General features: G+C 35.7%; 1 protein-coding gene across 1 annotated transcript in view; it reads right to left on the minus strand.

The window, feature by feature from the left end:
* The window catches only part of LOC128993776 (vesicle-fusing ATPase 1-like), a 35,056-nt gene extending 13,023 nt beyond the window's left edge, over window positions 1-22,033 (minus strand). Inside the window, exons 1-9 of the mRNA XM_054417758.1 lie at window positions 21,862-22,033; window positions 19,822-19,910; window positions 18,388-18,612; window positions 17,474-17,619; window positions 16,829-16,967; window positions 15,988-16,130; window positions 15,080-15,279; window positions 13,721-13,945; window positions 12,834-12,944 (exon numbers count right to left, since the gene is read on the minus strand). Of these exons, the coding sequence (XP_054273733.1) occupies window positions 12,834-12,944; window positions 13,721-13,945; window positions 15,080-15,279; window positions 15,988-16,130; window positions 16,829-16,967; window positions 17,474-17,619; window positions 18,388-18,612; window positions 19,822-19,910; window positions 21,862-21,873 (1,290 nt within the window). The 5' untranslated portion in view covers window positions 21,874-22,033. The remainder of the gene's footprint in view (window positions 1-12,833; window positions 12,945-13,720; window positions 13,946-15,079; window positions 15,280-15,987; window positions 16,131-16,828; window positions 16,968-17,473; window positions 17,620-18,387; window positions 18,613-19,821; window positions 19,911-21,861) is intronic.
* Window positions 22,034-22,239: the final 206 nt, after the last annotated feature.

Here is a 22,239-nt window from a genome sequence, read left to right on the forward strand (position 1 = left end):
TCTTCCTGTAATTGGCGCTCCGCCTTACCTGTAAGATCGGAAACAGTACCACCTCGTGTTTGGACTATATGTAGTGCGTTGTGTATTGTTTGTCCGTTTATATTATTGGCAGCCACACCTGTTGGCGCCATCAAAATAACACTTGAGCTACCATGCAGGGATTCAATCATATGTACCATTTTATTTATAATAAATGACTTTCCGGTTCCAGCCCCCCCTTGCACGAGTGTAAGCTTTTCACTTGATTCATTCGCTAGTTGCTGTGCTAGGTGGTCCAGTATTTTCTGTTGACCCTCATTAGGCGATAACACATTATTAGAATGATCGTTTGTAATATTTACTTGTATTTCTTTCTGTTTCTGTATGAAATCTAAGTTCTCTTCTAGTCCAGGATATTTGTCATAAGTGCCAAACCCATTGTACTCTCGATCCATATCACGGTAACCTAGTATCACATCCTGAGGTGCTTGGTTGGGAAGTGTTCTTGCCAACTCCTGCCAGTCATGGTGGTCTTCTTCTGGTAGTACTACGTGGTCAGTATCGATGTCTTCAATTTCTGGTAGTTCCCACAATGAAAGGTTCCGTGAAGTAAAGGATTCTTTCCATGTTGTGTGTGTCTTTAAAGCTTCGCAGTTTTGCCATGCAATGTGCATCAGTAATTTTTGCTTGTAGTAAATTTCATCATTTTCTTCATTTATTCCAGGTTTTACTACCGGACGGAGCTGAAGGACACGTGATTTTCTGTGGTTGATAAGCCTACCACGAACAATCTTGTGCTTTGTGGCAAACTCGCATAACGTCATTGGCTCAAGTGTTGCTGATCTCATAGCATAGTGATCCATGATAGAAGTTTGTATAAACTCATCTGTATCTGTACTTGTATTTGCCACAGCAACATAGTCATCAGTAGAAATGTATAGCTTTACAAACTGCCTACTGGAATGGTACAGAGGATCGCCCGTGAGGAGATGCATGACTTCGCATGCTGAAATATCTCGTTGACCTATCACTTTAGTTAACATTTTGGTGAATGCCTTTTTTGCGTGATCATTGGGTGTACAGCTAGTCATGATTTCTTTGAAAAGTGTTTGAAAATCTTGTGACTGGGGTTCTCCTTTTGTCGCATATTTCGATATATAGTTTACAATAGCGTGTTCAGATGCCATGATCTTGCAATCAGTGTTTGCTCGCCACAGTTGGGACACAAAGGGGTTGTGGTCATTCAAGAGTTCATCATTACGCTTTGATTTATATTGCCAAACTCCTTGTTCGTCTCTTGACAATGTAGAGTCCAACAATTTTGGTTTTGGAAATTTAAAGCGACATTCTTGTGGATGTGAGGGATCTTTTAGACAGTAAACACTGTGTTGAGTGTGTCGCTGTACTCTGTTCAATAGTTGTGCAAAATGTATTGGATCTCCCAGAACTATATCAGTTGCCCAAACACCATACTTGGGAATAACGAATAGAAATTCTATCGAATAGCACTATTCATTAGTTTTTTTGGCTAACTTCTATTTTATTCGTTTGTTTTTTAATTAACTAACTAATAACTTCTATCAGTTACTTTTTACGGGACTAACTAATAACTTCTAACTAGTTAGAATTTTCAACTAACTTTCCCAATTATGCGGAAGCGTCTCAAATACTGGTTATTTATTTCACGTGGTCAGTGAGGGTTGCGTGCGGCCGTGAGAGGTCAGTGCCCTTGTAGACAAACAACGCGGGGGGTGGGGAAAGAGAAAGTCAAAGTCCAATTGCTTTGGAATGCAGTGGGCCTGTGGAAGGGTAGTGACGGCCATTATCAACACCCCAAGCACTGATGGGTGGGAACAACGAGCACATAATATATAGAAGGGGAAATGTTTGTTTGGTGATTGATATATCATCTCAAGTGTCAAAACATTGCCTTTAGTTGATGTTCATTATCTGACAAGTTTTATGTCATTTGTTTATGTTGTAGTAATGTAAAATGTGACAATGTTTGATTATAAAACACAAGTACCAGGGGACCGATCTTGCTCGAGGTGTTTGATTTGTTCAAGAGGTAAAAAATAGAGCTTATAAGCCTACAAATATTTTCAGTCTTACTACGATTAATTAAGTAGTAAAGTCAATTCTTTTTGTTAGAGATCCACTTATCCTCAATTTAGTCTACAAAACTTTTTAATTTGGACGATCAATCTATAAAATGTCCACAATAAGCTTCAATCAATATAAAACTCATGATACATAACATCTGTTATCTGACGACCGTTATTGCATTAAGTCACTGGGATCGTGGAACGTTGCAACTATAATTACGGGATGGTATAATAACGCATCAATTCGTGCGGTGCATCGTCGAAAAATACAAATCTCCTTGGCCTTTCCTTTAGATTTTTAGTTCAATGTTAGTGTATATTGTTTTGCAGTAAAACACTTAATGTTTTTGAACAGTCGTAACTATCCCTTTGGTTAGTAAGACATCATACAATGCAAATGTATTATACAAGCAATTTTCAATAGATTGAAATTGGAGGAAATCGTAGGAGCCATTTTTAAAATCATATCTTGTGCAATCTTTACTAATATTATAGTATATATTAGTAACCATAAGATGTGACATTAAAAATACTTTAAAACCACTGCCCAACGAACAACTAATTTCTACTAAAACTAACTTTATTTTCTATCAGTTAGTTTTTCAACTAACTAATAACTTCTATCAGTTACTTTTTAAACTAACTAACTTATAACTTCTATCAGTTACTTTTTACGGGACTAACTTATAACTTCTAACTAGTTAGAATTTTTGACTAACTTTCCCAACTATGCCAAACACTTGAAGGATGCTTTTCAGCTCTTGGTGCGTCTATTCCAGGGTTGTAAGCTGACACGATAGTGTCATAATACGCCTTATGAACTGCTAAATCATCAATTGATGCAGTATCGAATGTACGGACATCAGGCGCATTTTCAAGCCAAAGAACAGCATGGACGTGAGGACTACCGCGGTGTTGGTACTCAAAACGCCACCAAAAATCTGTTATCTTGGTTATCTTAAGTTCTTGGTCAGTGCGCCCAGTTCCTGCAACATTTCTGGCTAAATTCCTGGGAAGGGAATGAAATTGTATTCAGGAAACAGGCAACCCATACTCAAATGTTTTCCCCAGAGTGCTCAGGAGTCGATAATATCCAAGGGGTCAATACGAAAGCTGATCTACAGCTTTAACCAATTTATTATTAAATTTTAATTGAATGCTCAGAACTCTTGAAGCGCTCAGGCCTTAGCAAATTAACATACTAGCCAACAGCTGATCGAAAATTTTCATCTGTTGGTCCAGCCCGTCAACAAACACTAGTAATGGGGTTACATCGGTGATGTTATAATTTAAATGAAGTATAATCTGGTCGGTTTGGAGTGATATTATAAACTAGGAGTACAATGCAGTTGTCTGCTTGCAATATTGAGCGGAGCAAGCACATTAATCAAGAATTTTGAAAAATGTAATGACAAATTTATTGTTTACGTCATAATTAGTTTTAATTTAATACATTAAGTTTTAATAATTATTAGTTACTAAAAAATTGTCTAAACAGTACAAAAAAGCATTTATTTACATAATACAAGTTAAGAAAACATTCACACAGTTAAAAATACATGAACTCAAATCAAATCAAATCAATTTATAGGAATTTTGCAGAGTAATAAGTAATAATGAAATAATAAGAATAATAATAGTGTTCATTGCTGTATAAGTGAACGCAGACGTGCCAGTTCTCTACGTTTAGTTTCCCAACCCGCATTATTGTTGATACACTTGAGAAGGCGGTCTTGAGAAAAGCCTGGTTCAATTATAAGTCCTTCGATGGACCGAACCCGTGACATTGCAACATACGTAAGACCCAGGGCAAACTCTGTCGTACCAATGTCAACTACTGCTTTGTCAACTGTCATTCCCTGAGCCTTATGGACAGTAATACCATAGGCAACTTGCAAGGGAAACTGTCTTCTTGTACAGGACACGTTGTTTTTTCGGTATCCAACAGTGAGTGGTAATATCGGAAGAGAGCCATTAAAAGTTGGACCTTCGTATCCATCAAAATGGACCAAAATACAAATTGGAAAGTCGTCCATCGATCTATTCGGTCCATAGACAATATCAACAACATTCCCCAGACTGCCGTTGCACAAGCCTTGGGAGGTCCAGATGTTTTGGCGTAGTATTACGCGACAACCTTGAGATAGCTGCAGAGTTGCTTGTAGTCCTTGGGCTTCATCCTCTGATGCACCACATGCTGTTAAGTTGTTGTGTTTTGCTTTTATTAAAGCAACAGGCTTGTTTGAAGACCGTAACATGAGTTGATTGTATTGATGTACGGCGTCTTTCCTTGCTTTTATTCGAATTGCGCTTGTGAAACTTTTTACTGTAGCAACGTTGTTTGATGAAAATCGTGTTTTAAGCAATTCATAGTCAGATAGAGTTAATTGGCCTAGAGCCATACGCTTTAAAGTTTCTCTGAAACAGTTCTGATCATCTCCAATTTGACGCATCACCTGCTTCAACTCAAATACTGTTTTGAACTGCTCAAAAAGAAATCTTCCTTCAATTGAAGAAACGTTTCTTGGGTCTGCTGGAGCTAGTAATGTGCGATCCAGAACTGGTGGCAACTGGTTGAAATCACCAAAAAAGTAGACAATACAACCACCAAAAGGTAATTCTTGACGATTAGTGAATGCTTGACGCAGACGTTTGTCTATCATGGAGAGCATTCGAGTGCCAACCATTGACATCTCATCGCAAATAATTACTTTGACAGTACGGAAATCTTCCTGTAATTGGCGCTCCGCCTTACCTGTAAGATCGGAAACAGTACCACCTCGTGTTTGGACTATATGTAGTGCGTTGTGTATTGTTTGTCCGTTTATATTATTGGCAGCCACACCTGTTGGCGCCATCAAAATAACACTTGAGCTACCATGCAGGGATTCAATCATATGTACCATTTTATTTATAATAAATGACTTTCCGGTTCCAGCCCCCCCTTGCACGAGTGTAAGCTTTTCACTTGATTCATTCGCTAGTTGCTGTGCTAGGTGGTCCAGTATTTTCTGTTGACCCTCATTAGGCGATAACACATTATTAGAATGATCGTTTGTAATATTTACTTGTATTTCTTTCTGTTTCTGTATGAAATCTAAGTTCTCTTCTAGTCCAGGATATTTGTCATAAGTGCCAAACCCATTGTACTCTCGATCCATATCACGGTAACCTAGTATCACATCCTGAGGTGCTTGGTTGGGAAGTGTTCTTGCCAACTCCTGCCAGTCATGGTGGTCTTCTTCTGGTAGTACTACGTGGTCAGTATCGATGTCTTCAATTTCTGGTAGTTCCCACAATGAAAGGTTCCGTGAAGTAAAGGATTCTTTCCATGTTGTGTGTGTCTTTAAAGCTTCGCAGTTTCGCCATGCAATGTGCATCAGTAATTTTTGCTTGTAGTAAATTTCATCATTTTCTTCATTTATTCCAGGTTTTACTACCGGACGGAGCTGAAGGACACGTGATTTTCTGTGGTTGATAAGCCTACCACGAACAATCTTGTGCTTTGTGGCAAACTCGCATAACGTCATTGGCTCAAGTGTTGCTGATCTCATAGCATAGTGATCCATGATAGAAGTTTGTATAAACTCATCTGTATCTGTACTTGTATTTGCCACAGCAACATAGTCATCAGTAGAAATGTATAGCTTTACAAACTGCCTACTGGAATGGTACAGAGGATCGCCCGTGAGGAGATGCATGACTTCGCATGCTGAAATATCTCGTTGACCTATCACTTTAGTTAACATTTTGGTGAATGCCTTTTTTGCGTGATCATTGGGTGTACAGCTAGTCATGATTTCTTTGAAAAGTGTTTGAAAATCTTGTGACTGGGGTTCTCCTTTTGTCGCATATTTCGATATATAGTTTACAATAGCGTGTTCAGATGCCATGATCTTGCAATCAGTGTTTGCTCGCCACAGTTGGGACACAAAGGGGTTGTGGTCATTCAAGAGTTCATCATTACGCTTTGATTTATATTGCCAAACTCCTTGTTCGTCTCTTGACAATGTAGAGTCCAACAATTTTGGTTTTGGAAATTTAAAGCGACATTCTTGTGGATGTGAGGGATCTTTTAGACAGTAAACACTGTGTTGAGTGTGTCGCTGTACTCTGTTCAATAGTTGTGCAAAATGTATTGGATCTCCCAGAACTATATCAGTTGCCCAAACACCATACTTGGGAATAACGAATAGAAATTCTATCGAATAGCACTATTCATTAGTTTTTTTGGCTAACTTCTATTTTATTCGTTTGTTTTTTAATTAACTAACTAATAACTTCTATCAGTTACTTTTTACGGGACTAACTAATAACTTCTAACTAGTTAGAATTTTCAACTAACTTTCCCAATTATGCGGAAGCGTCTCAAATACTGGTTATTTATTTCACGTGGTCAGTGAGGGTTGCGTGCGGCCGTGAGAGGTCAGTGCCCTTGTAGACAAACAACGCGGGGGGTGGGGAAAGAGAAAGTCAAAGTCCAATTGCTTTGGAATGCAGTGGGCCTGTGGAAGGGTAGTGACGGCCATTATCAACACCCCAAGCACTGATGGGTGGGAACAACGAGCACATAATATATAGAAGGGGAAATGTTTGTTTGGTGATTGATATATCATCTCAAGTGTCAAAACATTGCCTTTAGTTGATGTTCATTATCTGACAAGTTTTATGTCATTTGTTTATGTTGTAGTAATGTAAAATGTGACAATGTTTGATTATAAAACACAAGTACCAGGGGACCGATCTTGCTCGAGGTGTTTGATTTGTTCAAGAGGTAAAAAATAGAGCTTATAAGCCTACAAATATTTTCAGTCTTACTACGATTAATTAAGTAGTAAAGTCAATTCTTTTTGTTAGAGATCCACTTATCCTCAATTTAGTCTACAAAACTTTTTAATTTGGACGATCAATCTATAAAATGTCCACAATAAGCTTCAATCAATATAAAACTCATGATACATAACATCTGTTATCTGACGACCGTTATTGCATTAAGTCACTGGGATCGTGGAACGTTGCAACTATAATTACGGGATGGTATAATAACGCATCAATTCGTGCGGTGCATCGTCGAAAAATACAAATCTCCTTGGCCTTTCCTTTAGATTTTTAGTTCAATGTTAGTGTATATTGTTTTGCAGTAAAACACTTAATGTTTTTGAACAGTCGTAACTATCCCTTTGGTTAGTAAGACATCATACAATGCAAATGTATTATACAAGCAATTTTCAATAGATTGAAATTGGAGGAAATCGTAGGAGCCATTTTTAAAATCATATCTTGTGCAATCTTTACTAATATTATAGTATATATTAGTAACCATAAGATGTGACATTAAAAATACTTTAAAACCACTGCCCAACGAACAACTAATTTCTACTAAAACTAACTTTATTTTCTATCAGTTAGTTTTTCAACTAACTAATAACTTCTATCAGTTACTTTTTAAACTAACTAACTTATAACTTCTATCAGTTACTTTTTACGGGACTAACTTATAACTTCTAACTAGTTAGAATTTTTGACTAACTTTCCCAACTATGCCAAACACTTGAAGGATGCTTTTCAGCTCTTGGTGCGTCTATTCCAGGGTTGTAAGCTGACACGATAGTGTCATAATACGCCTTATGAACTGCTAAATCATCAATTGATGCAGTATCGAATGTACGGACATCAGGCGCATTTTCAAGCCAAAGAACAGCATGGACGTGAGGACTACCGCGGTGTTGGTACTCAAAACGCCACCAAAAATCTGTTATCTTTAACTTTTCCTTCAATATGTCCATAAAAATGCAAACGCGCTTTGAAAAGTACTCGTCTGCAATAAGTGGGTTTTCACTAAGTTTTTCTTGCATAACTTGGCTTGCTTGCTTCTCGGTAAGTAAATTTAATTCTTCAACAGATATACCAAAATGCCTCGCCAGACAACTCCACCAAAGGTCTGCTGCACTTAACGTAAGAAACAATGTTGGTACGCCCAGCTGATTAACCATTGACTGAAGCTCTAAACGTCGTTGGTACCAAAATGATGAAGTGCCACGGATTTTGGAACCCCATGTCAGCAAACGTTTTATTATTGACGGGTTTCTAGCTACTTCCACTTCTAACTGTGCTATATTACCACAAAAGTCATTTTTTTAGCGAATATAGCACTCTGTCGACAGGCATCGTGTCTTTGCATTGTATTCAAGCAGAAAAATCGGAATCGAGGATCTTGAGAAAATCGTTTGTCTTCATATCTGAATATAAGAAACTCACACCACTCTCGAAATGAAACCTTGATGTTCCTAGTTAGGTCAAGGAAATCTGCAGCACCGTTTGGGAACAAATGGGGGAATGCTTGTGGAATATAACCGGAGTGTGTAAATTCATTGATGGGAATAGGTGAAGCTCTTGGCCATTTTATTTGGTTTATTATAGCGGATTCTTGACTTTGTCTCGGAATTAGTGGAACTGCTGTTTCTTCAATATGATCTTTGTCAAATGATTCATTAGATAAACCACCTTCGTCAATATATCTTAATTCATCAGCGACACTGTCATCCAATGGCAAAGACTCAATAACGTCCATATCTATATGAACATCAGCATAATATTGATTATGTGTTTGTAGCCAATGAAGTGCTTGTAGGACCTTTTGCTTCCTCACACGGAAATCGGAATAACCTGTTACTCCTGCGCGGCGTACAATCACAATCCCAAGGCGTGAAGGGGCGATTGGCAGCGATGTAGCGATATCAGTTATATCTTGTTCAACATTTATTACATGTCCTTTGTAATGATATTGACCTAATGATCTGCACGGTTTAAACTGGTATACCCGCATGACAGGGTGGATTCGAGCTATTAACATTTGTTCAATCATTGAAAGATTTTGGAGTTCTGCAGGAACGATTGATGGTTGCATGTTGTTTGCCGAAGAGAATTTTTCGGGATTTTTGATGCATGATGTACAAATGTAGTTATCATTGCTAACTATGTCCAAGCGTTTACAGATTGAGCATGGTTGATACGAAAGTTCATCCAAATTCTGCTTAAACCTCTGAGCATACTCTTCATCAGTTGTAGTCGCCCGCCAAACATGACGGGATGCGTTAACGGTGCGTCGCCCAAGATTGGCCCCACCTCTCCGTAAACGTGGCATTTGCCTGAGAAAACATACACATTTTGATAGTTAACTTGAAAACAACCCTCATAATTAAGCTAAATGAATCAAAATAGTAAAGAAAATCAAAATATTAATTTCAAACAGTGTTTAGTAACAGTCAATCAGATATAATAATTGACAATTGGATACAGAAGTAGACATCCTACATTCCACCTATATGGACCAGCTTTTGCCAAAATATATTATTTTTTTTAAACGTAGTCGTGTGAGCCAGTCACAGAATGCGCTAGTATCTAAAATCCTATTTTCTAAATATTTTTTTATGAAATAGTTTATGAGTCATAACAGTTGTTGCTATAGCTCATATTGAGTCAATCCACCAGTTTGACAATCAAACAGGAATAATTTGCCAAAAACATTGTGTATTAGACAGAAATTATGTAGTAATTTAGATCAGCGCATAATTCAAGACAAACTTGATTAAAACAGGCAAAAACTTCTAACATGGTGATGTTTAATGGTCTACTTGTACCAATAGTTAAGGGTATAATAATTATAAGCTGTATAATAAGAATCAACATACAGAATAAAAGAAAAATTTAACAATCCTTCATTAAAAAGTACACTTGGAGACAATAGCTTGTGTCTTGGCTCGATAAAACCATTTACATAGACTCAAAGCTGTTTAATAGTTAATCAATCGCTCTTTCTTTGATAATGTAAACTGTTAAAGTAATGTATAGCTGGCTTATAAACTTGACAAAATTATATGCTATTCTTGTAACCAAAATGTCGCACAGCTTAGTGGCCAATGTTAATATTACTATTTATTACATTTAAAAGTAAAACTTTCACGATTTCATAGTTAGGAAAAAAATTTAAATGGACTTGAGGATTGGACTTTTGAATGAGAGAAAACAGTAAGATAGGTGACACATTTTAAGTAGCCATAAACATACTTTATTAGTGGTATAAACCAGAATTCAGTTTCAGCAATATACCAATAGGCTTTGCCAAAAATATAGATATTAAGTTAATACCTATATGCTGTTATTTGTATGCTGTATCATTGTACACTAACTTGCATTAAGTTACATATATATATAATTTCTATTAAGTGGTATAAACCAGAATTCAGTTTCAGCAATATACCAATAGGCTTTGCCAAAAATATAGATATTAAGTTAATACCTATGCTGTTATTTATGCTGTATCATTGTACACTAAATTGCATTAAGTTACATATATATATAATTTCTATACTGCAAATGAATCATGGTAGGCCTATGTGAGACCTGTATTATTAAAAGGTAATAACGATTATTATTATATTATTATTACCTCTTGTATGTAGAATTTCCTTTCCTCTATTTTTCTTCAATGTCTTCTTGGTATTAAAACAAAATCAAACTCACCAATTCAATTACTGTACCTCAATTTAACTGTTAACATTGTTGTGAGGGGTTGGGGTTAGCCACGGGGATCGTGGAAATAGTTTTAACATATGTTTAAAAGCATTGTTGGTTGCCGCGCCAGTTACTGGGATTGCGGAACAGAAATGTTCTGTCGACACCGTTGATTAAACAGCGTTGGTGGTGTAGTCGTTAAATTACCCGACTGACGATCGTGAGATCCCGGGTTCGAAACTCGTCGGCGGTCATAACTTTTTGCTTCCGATTTTGTTAGGATATAATTTTCCCTTAACTTCACTAATTAGTTTTTTTTTTATCTGAACCATTTATAATTTAATTTGGGGATTAGAATGCATTTTTTATAAATACAATAACTTTATGTTTGTAATCATTTCCTAACAGCAAATAATTGATATAGGCTAATCGATTATTTAAATTATCAATTCGTTTAAGTATAGGCCTATAACTTAGGTCTAGTTTTATTTTAGCAGTTAAAAGTAAGAAATATATCGTTGACCACTTTCAAAATTTCCCTTTTGTGCAATAAAATGTAGGCCTATCAATACGACTATGAAGTAGACTAAAAATAATAAGTGAAAACTTTAGGAATTGGTTTACGTTACATTACATTTGTAATAAAACATCAAAATAAGCAGTTTGCTTAACCCTAAACCTTATATTTCCTAGTATCTGGTACCTATATATTTTTCAACTTAAATTTAGACTACTATGGCAATGTTTAAAAACTATTTTGTTAATAAGTATCGCAGGGTAAAGCGAGGTGGTAGAAAATAGGTCTACCGGTTGGCCTATTTTGGTTAAACGACGATGTTAAATATCTTGTCATGAATTTGACAGAGGAGCAAAGTAGGCCTAATTCAATCGGTGATTAATTTTTGTCGAAGTGCACACGGCAATATTAGTTAATCCTTTGGGATTTTATTGTCTAAGTTACACCATTTAGTTTTAAATCTTACCGGTAAACCAAGTGGTTGTGATTTCATTTCGCAAAATGATTTTGTATTTTTAGCTACGTTACATTTTTTATAAATTTACTTGCAAATCAAGGGCGGTGTGATATTTGTTATTACATAATTATATGTTGTAGTGTTTTTTAATAACCTCGTTTTATATTCTCCTTCTCCACACAACATAGGCTTAGGCCTAATTAGTTGACTATTCATTGTTGTTAAAAAGAACAGAACGATTATAAAATTAAATAAAAACGGCATGAATTTAATCACTCAATATAGAACTGATTGTTAATAAATTTCGTATTACATGCAATAGACTAATATGCACTTTAGTATTTATCCGACTTTTTCCTTTGTACTGTATTTACAATGTGTTAGATTTGTTTACTAACATATGTCGAGGCTCTTGTTTTCTTTTTAGTGTTGACTCGCAAATAATGTCATGGCAACCAATTAACCCATAAGGCCCATGTTAAATTTCTAAAAGTTTGCATTCATGTAGGGAAAATTCCTATGGTCCGATTTGTACCATTTCAGATTTATACCTTCCCATGGTTGGTATAATAACACGGTGCTTAATAACGGCACGGTACCAAATAATAACTATGGCTGTGTTAAATTTCGTGAAGATCGCTTCAGCCGTTCAGGAGAAGTATTTGTAATAAAAAAGCAGGAGTGTAGTATAAGAACGTGAGTGTTTGTTTCTACTTTATTGTGTTTGAGCCTGAGAAAAAGATAGTTAATACCAAACTATGACTTTTAATTTATAATCAGAGCATATGCCTACGTGCTTTGCACATAGCTTACGGAACACATAGGCCTAGGTGTAGGCTACTGTGGATGTAAATGGGTAAGAACTAGTGTTTCTTTACTCTAGGTATGTTTTTACCTCCTTTAAAATTTGTTGCCTCACACATTACCTATCTCCTTCTCTGCTTGAGAGATTAGCTGGGTCAACAATTTATAATATACTTAATCTTCTTTACAAGGAACAAGAGCACAATGGCATATGTTCTACGGGGTTGTTTGTACTTATTACATCAGGCTTACCAGATTGGGAAAGTCTACTCTGAAATAGGGAAATTATTTTACACTTTAAAAAAGTATTATTGCAAACCCAAAAACATAGACTTAAAGAAGAAGTTCTGAGACTACTTTCAATTAGATTAAAAAATAATTCACTCGTTTTAGCAAAAACATTTTTGTATATGGTTACTCAATTTTTCCTAGATTTTTAGCAAACACTGTTTCCCACCTTTAAGTCAACATCTGCGCTCAACTTTTTGTACTCTTTCATCCGACTGGTGTGAATGTTGAGAATCTGCACTCGCCCGTTCTCATCGGGCAGACTGATCTCCATTTGAACCTGTATATAAAAATAAGCTTATAAATTTCTTTAAAAAATTAACCTTTAAAAGTAGCCTATAAATGTTTTTTGTATGAGGGTTTTCTGTTTTTCAAGTTTTTTTTTTGTACCAAAGGATTTTTAAGTTATTCATTTAGTTAAAAGGATTATTATGTACAAGGATAGGGATCAGCTAGCTTACCTGGTAGACAGAGTCCAGATTAGCCTTGATTACACATAAAACACATGACACAACACAGAAAAACTTAATATTTTGTCCCAGTTAGGGACTTCATCAGAAGGGAGAAGAAAGAAAAACTCATTTAGATCAAAGGTAGAACAAGAAAATAACCATTAAAAAATATCCAAACAGTATGTAGATTATATTCATAGGAGCTTCTTTTCAAAAACATAAATTTAAAATTAAATGCTTGGTGCCTGATGTTTATCAGTAAAGTTCATTCTTAAAAGAGGTATTATTTAGTCCTAGCTAGGACGCTAGACTCCAGCCCGGGATTGGTTTTAAAATTACTTCAGGCTATAGCTAGGGGTTGCGGCATTATCACTTAGGTAAAACCCAGTGGTGACTTGGCAGTATTTCAACCCGGGACGTCAGGGACCAAAGACCACTAGACCAGCTCGCTTCCCCTTAAAAGAGGTTGCCAACTCTCTCCAGTAAAAATTCTAGTTTCTTTAGAAACTCACAAATTATGTCAAAGCCTTTGAATTCATCAGCGACTTAATTCCAGCCACAAGAATTACATTTTGAGTATTCCGACTGAAAAATCCAATCTCACCTCCAGTCTGCCGGGTCGCATCAGAGCCTCGTCAATCATGTCACGTCGGTTGGTCATCCCGATCACGAGGATGTTGTTTAGTTGTTCCACACCATCTATTTTGGACAACAGCTGGTTGACCACGGTGTCGTGCACGCCGGTGCTCCCGCCTGACGAACCTCTTGCCTTGCAGATGGCGTCTATCTCATCGAAGATGATGATGTGCAGCCCGCTGTTAGGACCCAGCTGCGAAGTTAGCCAGTTGTTGATAAGAGAAAACATAGTGTACAAGGATGTAGGTGAAGGTCATTTGTTAGGATAACAAGCTTACCTGTATGAGTCCACTTCAACACAATAGCTATTTGTGTATTAAGAGCGTAAAGTACGTCATTGCCGCTCAAGAACTGTAGATGGCCGCAATCTTTAGCTTAGTGCGGCTATAGATGTAAACTGAAAATATCCCTCCCTGAGTCCATGTCAAAAATTTCCAAGCTCAAATGAAAACTAAATACAGTAGAGTCCCGTTAGTCCGAAATGGTTGGGACCGGGCCCATTTCGGATTACCGAATATTTCGGATTAAACGTTTTTTTTTGTTTTTTTTTTACTTTTTTAAAATTTTTGAAATTTTTTTTACTTTTTTGAAAATTTTGAAAATTTTTTTTATTTTTTGAAATTTTTTGGGATTGTTTTTTTGATTACTTAGACCTAGTGGCTGCAGCATTATCACTTCATAAAATCCATTTGTGATTTGGGGGGATTGGAACCCTGGACAAAAATAAAAAATGTTAATAACAAAAATTGTGAAATATTTACTAAAATACTCAACAAAAAGTCTATATTGCCCGGCCGCTACAGAATACTTTGACGAGGTACAGCTAACTGTGTTAAAAGTTTAATAAACAAAAATTTAAAAAAAAATCCTAAATAATTTCAAAAAAATTTCAAAAGTTTTCAAAAAAATTTCATAAGTTTTCAAAAAAATTTCAAAAGTTTTAAAACAAATTTCAAAAGTTTTAAAAAAAATTTCAAAAGTTAAAAAAATCAAAAAATTTTCAAAAATTTTTTAAAAAATTCAAAAAAAAATTTTTTTAATTTATTTTTTGGTTTCGGATTAAGCGGACTTTCGGATTACCGAAGTTCGGATTATCGGGACTCCACTGTAGTGCCTATTTTAATTTTTACTAACTTGTGTAATATAGTAAAATCAGTAGAGCATAAAATCCTACAAAAATACTTTTTCTCAGTTCATTATAAGACTTAACCCAAACTACAAAAGCACTTGTGTACAAAATAAAAAAATAAATCTGCTACAATTTAAAACTGAAAAAATGTCAGATCCATTCATAAAGGCTTTGATGAAATTGTAAAATCATAGTTACCCTCTTTTCTTCTTCTTCAGCATCAGCGAAAAGTCTACGAACGTTGGCTTCAGATTCACCAACATATTTGTCTAGAATCTGTGGCCCGTTGACTATTTTAGGTTCTCTGGCGTTCAACATTTTTCCAATCTGCCGTGCCATCAGGGTTTTACCAGTGCCAGGCGGACCGAACAACAAAATGCCCTTGACGTGCTTGCAGCCTGAAAATAAACATCTAAATTATATCACGGTGAAAGTATTATTCTCGCATACAGTTAAATAATTGATAACATTATACAAGTTTGATTCAATTTGTTATAAGTATGTGGTGGTTAAAAAACGATAAAACTATTTTTAGGAATTAAAATAAAAAGTATATAATTTTTAGTAGTCTTGATATAAAATCTAGATATTAAAAATAGATGTATTTAAGTCACAAAGTTCTTTATTCCACTTGATTCGGGATCGGCTTATCAAAATGGATAAAAAAAATGTTCAACTTACTGTTGAACTAGTCCTAATCCTTGTACATAACTCACAAAGTTAGTCATTTGTTTGTGCATAGTCTTTTTCACAACATACAAATGTTGAATTAAACAGTTCAACATTTGCAACTGTCTTTTAAAAGCAAGTTTTTAGTACGGTACCGACAATAATCACAAAGGCAAATCTACTGTAGTAACTGCATTTCCTGGTTTTAAAGACAGAACTTTATATTAGTAAAAAAATATAAACATTTAAAATATAATAAAATCTAAAAAGATTTCAAAAATAAAAAATGTTTATACCTATCTTATTCATACTTAGCAAATGCAAACGCACAACTTAAATGCTAATCAGGAATAAATTACTATAACCAACTATTATACATTTTAACATATTCCAAATCACTCGCTAGGTCTAAAATATTTTCAGAAAATGACAAACACCTAACTGCTCCACGATTTCTTGTGGGAATACTCGAGACGCGAAGGCTCTTCGGAAGATAGCGTTGAACTCATTGTCCAGTCCACCGATTCCCATACTCTTGAAGTCCCAATCAGGGTTTATGATTGACTGACGGACAACTTTCCTGTGAAGAGTCACAAAAATTAAGTTTTTACGATTTTACCGGGCAAATATAAATTTACACGTACAACATTCTTGTCTTTTTTTAAATACGAGTCTATATCCTTATGTGCACCTATAAAAAATAAAAATTTTACAGTTATATTATATAACTTTTTACCATAAACTTATTCATAGTTATAAAAACAGTTTTATCGATTTTAAATACATAATCTGTTGTTTAACAATATTTTACAAGTAAATAACAATAGGTACCAAGCAGTTAATGCATTGATGATTATTGGCTGAGCTGCCAATTAAAGACTCCTAACAGATTGTGCCGTAAACATCCAAAACTTGTATCTCGTTACAATCAAACTGAAACAACTAATTCCTGATTTTGGGAGGACTGAATAGAATGAGCCCTATCAACAAAGAGTTATTTAGAGATAAAGAAGTAAACTGACAAACGCTTACAATCACTGAAAGTTTTTTTTTTCACATCAAAACTTAGTTGCATAGGCCTAGTACATTCTAAAGTGTATGGAAAAAAACAAACATTTTTTTAAATTCTAAACATACTGTTGGTCTTGTATAACCAGCATTAAATTAAACCAGTATGTTTGGATTCCTAGTTGTCCATTGTGGGCTTTTTAAAAAAATATCTTGTTTATAATTCATTATTTAATTCAATTAGTTTAATTGATACATAGTAACACATACCCTTTGGCTTTCCCAACCAGATTGAGGGAGGAGTTCTCTGCTTTTTCAAACTGAATCATGGTGTCCCCCAAGCACCGTCCCATTCTTGTCTTTCGAGGTTTAGCATCCTGTCCGTTTTTTATGGCACTTATGTCAACAGCTGAAATATTAAAACAAAAATTAAAAATGGAAATAAAATTATTAACTTGGAACGAATGGATAATTTTAAGTAACAATTGTGAAATTAAGGATTAGAAGTCTTTAAATAACAAACTAAATACTTTGCCACATAGTAATACACCCATTATCATTGACTAGTGTAGTAAGATTTAGGTTATATCACATTTTCTATAAATTCTTATGTGTGTTATATTTTAGTTACATTGTTGTTTGGTTAAAATGGGTTTGAAATTTGTTAAACAAAAAGACACATAACAAAACAGCCTAAAGGCTACATAAGCCGGACAGAACTAAGCAAATTGTCTTTACCTTAAGTTTGTTATGGATTTATTCATAAGAAATATATTCAATCGTGGTACGGCATTACTAAAACTCTCAAACATACACTCACTAATTGTTCTATATTTTTTATTATTATCATATTGTTAGAATGCGCAATGAAGTACTGTTGGTAGCTCATTAGTTTTTGAACAAATTTGTACATACCTTCCAAACTTTTCACGTAAAGGCTTAACATCTTTTTCTCCAGAAATTGGAAAGCCAGGAGTTGGCCAACAGTGAATGCTTGGCCGGAAAACTGCATGATAAATTCCTTGGCCATCATGTCAGTGTCGTACGGCTCAGTGGTGGATCTGGAACCAACGTAAATGTTAAGGAAATTTTGATAATGACTGAATTAAGGGTTAATATCCATGAAGACAGAGGACACAGAAATCCAGTCAGAACTCTATGTCTAGAGGTCATTTAATGGAATTTTTTATTATACTCATATTGGTTTCCAGGAAAATTATAATGAATGTTAAAAATACACCACTACGATTCATACTTAATCAATAATTTCCAATAAGTTGGGAGACTAAAACAAATGAGTGTGTAATGTCAGAACCAGCAATAACAGTCTTCCTTGCAACGAGTAGGGCCTACTATGAGTACTCAGTTCACACTGAGCCAAAACAGGAAAAAGGAACTCATGCTCTACTGAGTACAACAAACCTCTGTCATCTAATTGAGGTCATCTGGTACTTGATAGTGAAAGTGTTAGTCTCCAAGCAACATTATTCTCAGAGGCGGCCCTACATATAGGCGAACAATGCAGTGCCTGGGGCCCCGCACAGCGGTATTTCATGTATTAAGAGCTTCGCCCTTTTGAACTTTGCCTTGGGCCCCTTAATCTCTAGGGCCTCCACAGATTATTCTTTGCGCCTAAAGCTGGATTTTCCTAGGCATGAAAGCAGAGAGCAGAGTCCGATCTCCTCTTGTCTTAGGTAAATTAATGGTAATATTTTCCTAGAAGTGGAGCAGACTACTCCACTGGACTAGAAAACGGTTCCTCGCACTCTGCGTCTAGGATAACCCAACTTAATGTGCAATTGTGACCTTTTAAATCGACTTTAACTTACGATTTCTTTTGCAGAAAGTCAGCCTCGAGAGTGATGGTGCAGAGGCACTCTGAGCTAGACGTTGGGTTGAAGTGGTAAGGCTTGACGTCAATGTCCTGACCCAGAGACAGCGTAGCCCACTTACGTTGCGGCAGACTGAACCCAATCTGACCCCGAGGAATCTCCGGGTGGTATTTGACAGAGAACACAAAGTGCTGTCCCGGGCCAGTGCTGACTTCGATGTGTCTGTAATGTTTGATTGCATTTACTAACATGTATTTTACTTCACTTAATTACCAAGACATTTTATGTCAACTGAAATACTACCCCCAAAAATATTTTGATTCTACTAACTTCTAAAACGAATAAAAAAGGTGCAGTTGAACTCCAATTATTTTAATAAATTGGGAACATACAACATTCTGAAAGTCAAAAATTCGGATGATTGGATTTGTGCAAAATTTGGGGTACCATACAGGAAATAGGCCGAGTCAAGCCAGGCCTTTACTATTGCGATCGCGGATCGCATCAGTAGGCCTACATATGTCGGGATTGAAAAATTCACTCTATCGCAGAGGGTGATTTTCCAAGACCGTGGGAGACAACAAGATGATGTCTACAAGACCGCAGAAGATCTTCAATATTTTGCCACGATTGCAGAAAACGATGACAATGCTTCCATGACCTTGAGAGACGGTGATCATGTCTACAGGACTGTGTGGGAGGGTTTGGATTTAGCCGCTATCATGACTTTTGCATTATTTAATAAGCCTAAATATTCTTATTGCTGTAGTTTCTTAAAAATTCTTTCTGTACGTGATTTTGGATAATTGGAGTTCTACTGTAATTGGATACAACTAAGGTTAAGCTAGCTTGTGTAAGATAATTGGTGTTCAGGGGCTTACAGACAATAAGGTCACATTACATTTTAATGCCAAACGAGTTAAAAGGTAAGCTAGTTAAACTTGTCTTTTAAAACCAATGATAAAAAATACCTCTAGGGCCTATAGTATGAGAGTCGTTAATTGAAAGATTGGTCTGAGAAGCTTAAAATTGTATGCAGTTTAAACTGAGTTTGTTTTCTGAGACCTTAAAAAAACAATTAAGCTGTACCAAAACCAAATATAGAAAAAAAAACATATATCTAGGCCTACTACCTAAATATAAATGTTAAACACTTGCATTATTAGTGTTTCAAATAGGTAATCTTTTAGTGATAATTGAAGTCAGCAGAACAAAAATTACCAAGGCATTTTACTAATCTATTAGCATATAAATGCAAATTGCAAAATTAAATAAACAATTAGGCCTAATTAATTTCTAGTATCTTATCTTACAATACCCTAAATTAAGGGATTTCTTGAAAACCAATAAAACCTACCAGCTTAGGTAATGTAAAATGACTAACTATTTATTTTTTAAATAGCCTATAGGGTAGAGCCTATATAAACTTACTGAACATCATCAGGGAAGTCATCTTTGCTAGCAACGGCGCAGTTGGTGCGAGTAAGCTCATCAGTAGGACACCTTCCTGCTTTCATGCGCTGTAAAAAATGACACAAATAACAGTTCCATGATTGGGCAAGAGCACTGAGAAGTCAAATACAGAGCAAACATGCTTAAATGGAACAACTGTGCGCTTTTATATCTGGAATGGTGGGGCGGAAATATACTAGTATCTAGCAAGGAAGAGCCTGAATGGTTACCTATTGTTTACAACAGCAGTTGTAGCACACGCTCTTCCAACACCGTGAGTGCTGTAGTATGTGATGGTGAGAGGGGAGCGGAGAGCGGAAGGGAGCGACCAATAGAATTTGCACTAGACACAAGCGACTGGTGCTAGAAACGACCTAAATGTTTCCTCTTTATCTTACTTCTCTGTAGTATGAGCTAACTCAAAACAGTTTGTATTGCTAGCCTGGTGGTTAATATTTCGAAATGTGAGATGACAGGTTCTATCCTTGTCATATCCACAAAAAATAATGAGGCATGGATCCTGTTTGAATTCTTTTTCCTCTGGCCTAGAGAAGAAATACCTATGTAAACTCAAAAAACCTAGAATGAAAAACCACTAGGTAGGCCTACATAATGGCTTTGATATAAGGGTAACTTAGGTCTAATTAACACGTTCGCTACCGAGCGACGCACATTTGCGTCGGTCCGGTCACTCCTACAGACCAAAAGGAATGATCATGACGTTGCTTAAAGACCAAGTGATATAGGAATAAAATTGCCGACAGACCAAAAGAGAAATATTGTTTAATGGACTAATTGACTTCATATTAACCTTAAGTGAATTAGTAAGCAATAAATATTGTTTTTATTTATCGTTTTGAGCAAATTTTAAAACGCCGCATATATGCGTCGGTCAGTCTATTTAATGAAATCCAGTTAAAAAGATTACATTTTCATTTCAATAGACCAGGCGACGCATGTAAGCGTCGTTGAAAATTTGGTTGTTTCAAGCTTTTACACACACAAATAAAGAAACTCCACTAAACACCATGGTGGAAGCCAAAACTGCAAAGGTTATAACGTTTACATCTGTTCTGTGATGTCGCGGAATACACAATGTAAACAACAATGTTGCCAACTGTTGTGTGACGTAACTAATCGTCATATCCACAGTCCAAGTGACGCACATTTGCGGCAGATATCCCTCTAGACCGATACGATAAAATCAGGGCTTTCAAATAGACCGTTGCTAAGAAATACGCTGATTATTAACATTGAACACCGACGCAACTGTGCGTCGTCAGTCTATTTAAATGTGACCAGCTGACGCAAATATGCGTCGGTGGTCTATTGTGAGAAACGAGTCGACGCACAATTGCGTCGCTGGTCTATGTGAACGTAAATTCCATATAATTGTGGTAGCGAACGTGTTAATGAGTTTAAAGCTTTACAGGGTGGCATCTTTGCTGAGGTGCAATCAAGGCTGCACTTAAGTTTAAGCCACACATTCATTCGATTGAAATTTTCGATTAAAACTATCGATATATCGATTATTTTGTTTGATTGTAAATATCGCTATTATTGAAGTATCCGTTGTTATCAGCTGTTTCTAGATCACTCAAAAACAATAACCAAAGGTAATCTAATATACTTAATTCAAGTTTTATCAGATGAAATTGTAATTCAAAAATAAATATCAATTCAAATATTTCAGTTGATGCAAGTTAGGCTGCCTATCGGTAAGTTAAATATTGGTTTTCAATGATTAATTTTTATGACATCAGCTTTAAGTTTCACAACAGTTCAATGTTGCCAGGCCTACTGTAATATTAGTAACTTGTAGTAGGCCTAAGCTTAGTTTTACTGTATATTAGAATGAACTTAACTAAATAACCACTTAACCATGAGAACAAACTAAGTATTTAGGTCAATTGTTACGGATTTATTTTAAATTTATTAGACTTCGAATACATTACACTCTTTCTTGACTAATCAATAAACATGATTCACCCTTCCATGATTTGAAGAAATCACACTTACCATGACTGACATCGTCTTCCAAAAACAAAGTGGAAAAAATAAAGTTGTAAATCAGTATTTACAACTTCCTCATAAAACTTTACGTTAAATACACAGGATTTTTAACAATAATTAAGCAAAGACGGTAATATTTACGAAGTCTGAGCCACTGAAGTCTGCTCCTACTGTAATCATTAACCAACAGGAACAGACGATGCAAACAGAAACGCAAACCCGCAATGCAGCTGTGTGGCAGAAGTCAGAACTGAATCATAGAACGTTAAATTACAAATTACACATCAAATGCAATACTATAAGAAATTAAAAACTGTGTTTATCTAGATGAAGCGGCTAAGTTTAGTCTAAGGGAGTATGTTTTATCCATGGTTTAGTGTACCA

This window comes from Macrosteles quadrilineatus, unplaced genomic scaffold (genome assembly GCF_028750875.1).
Source record: "Macrosteles quadrilineatus isolate MER2022 unplaced genomic scaffold, UCM_ALF_1.0 Scaffold_5__1_contigs__length_97177068, whole genome shotgun sequence".
In the NCBI taxonomy this organism is placed as follows: Eukaryota; Metazoa; Arthropoda; class Insecta; order Hemiptera; family Cicadellidae; genus Macrosteles; species Macrosteles quadrilineatus.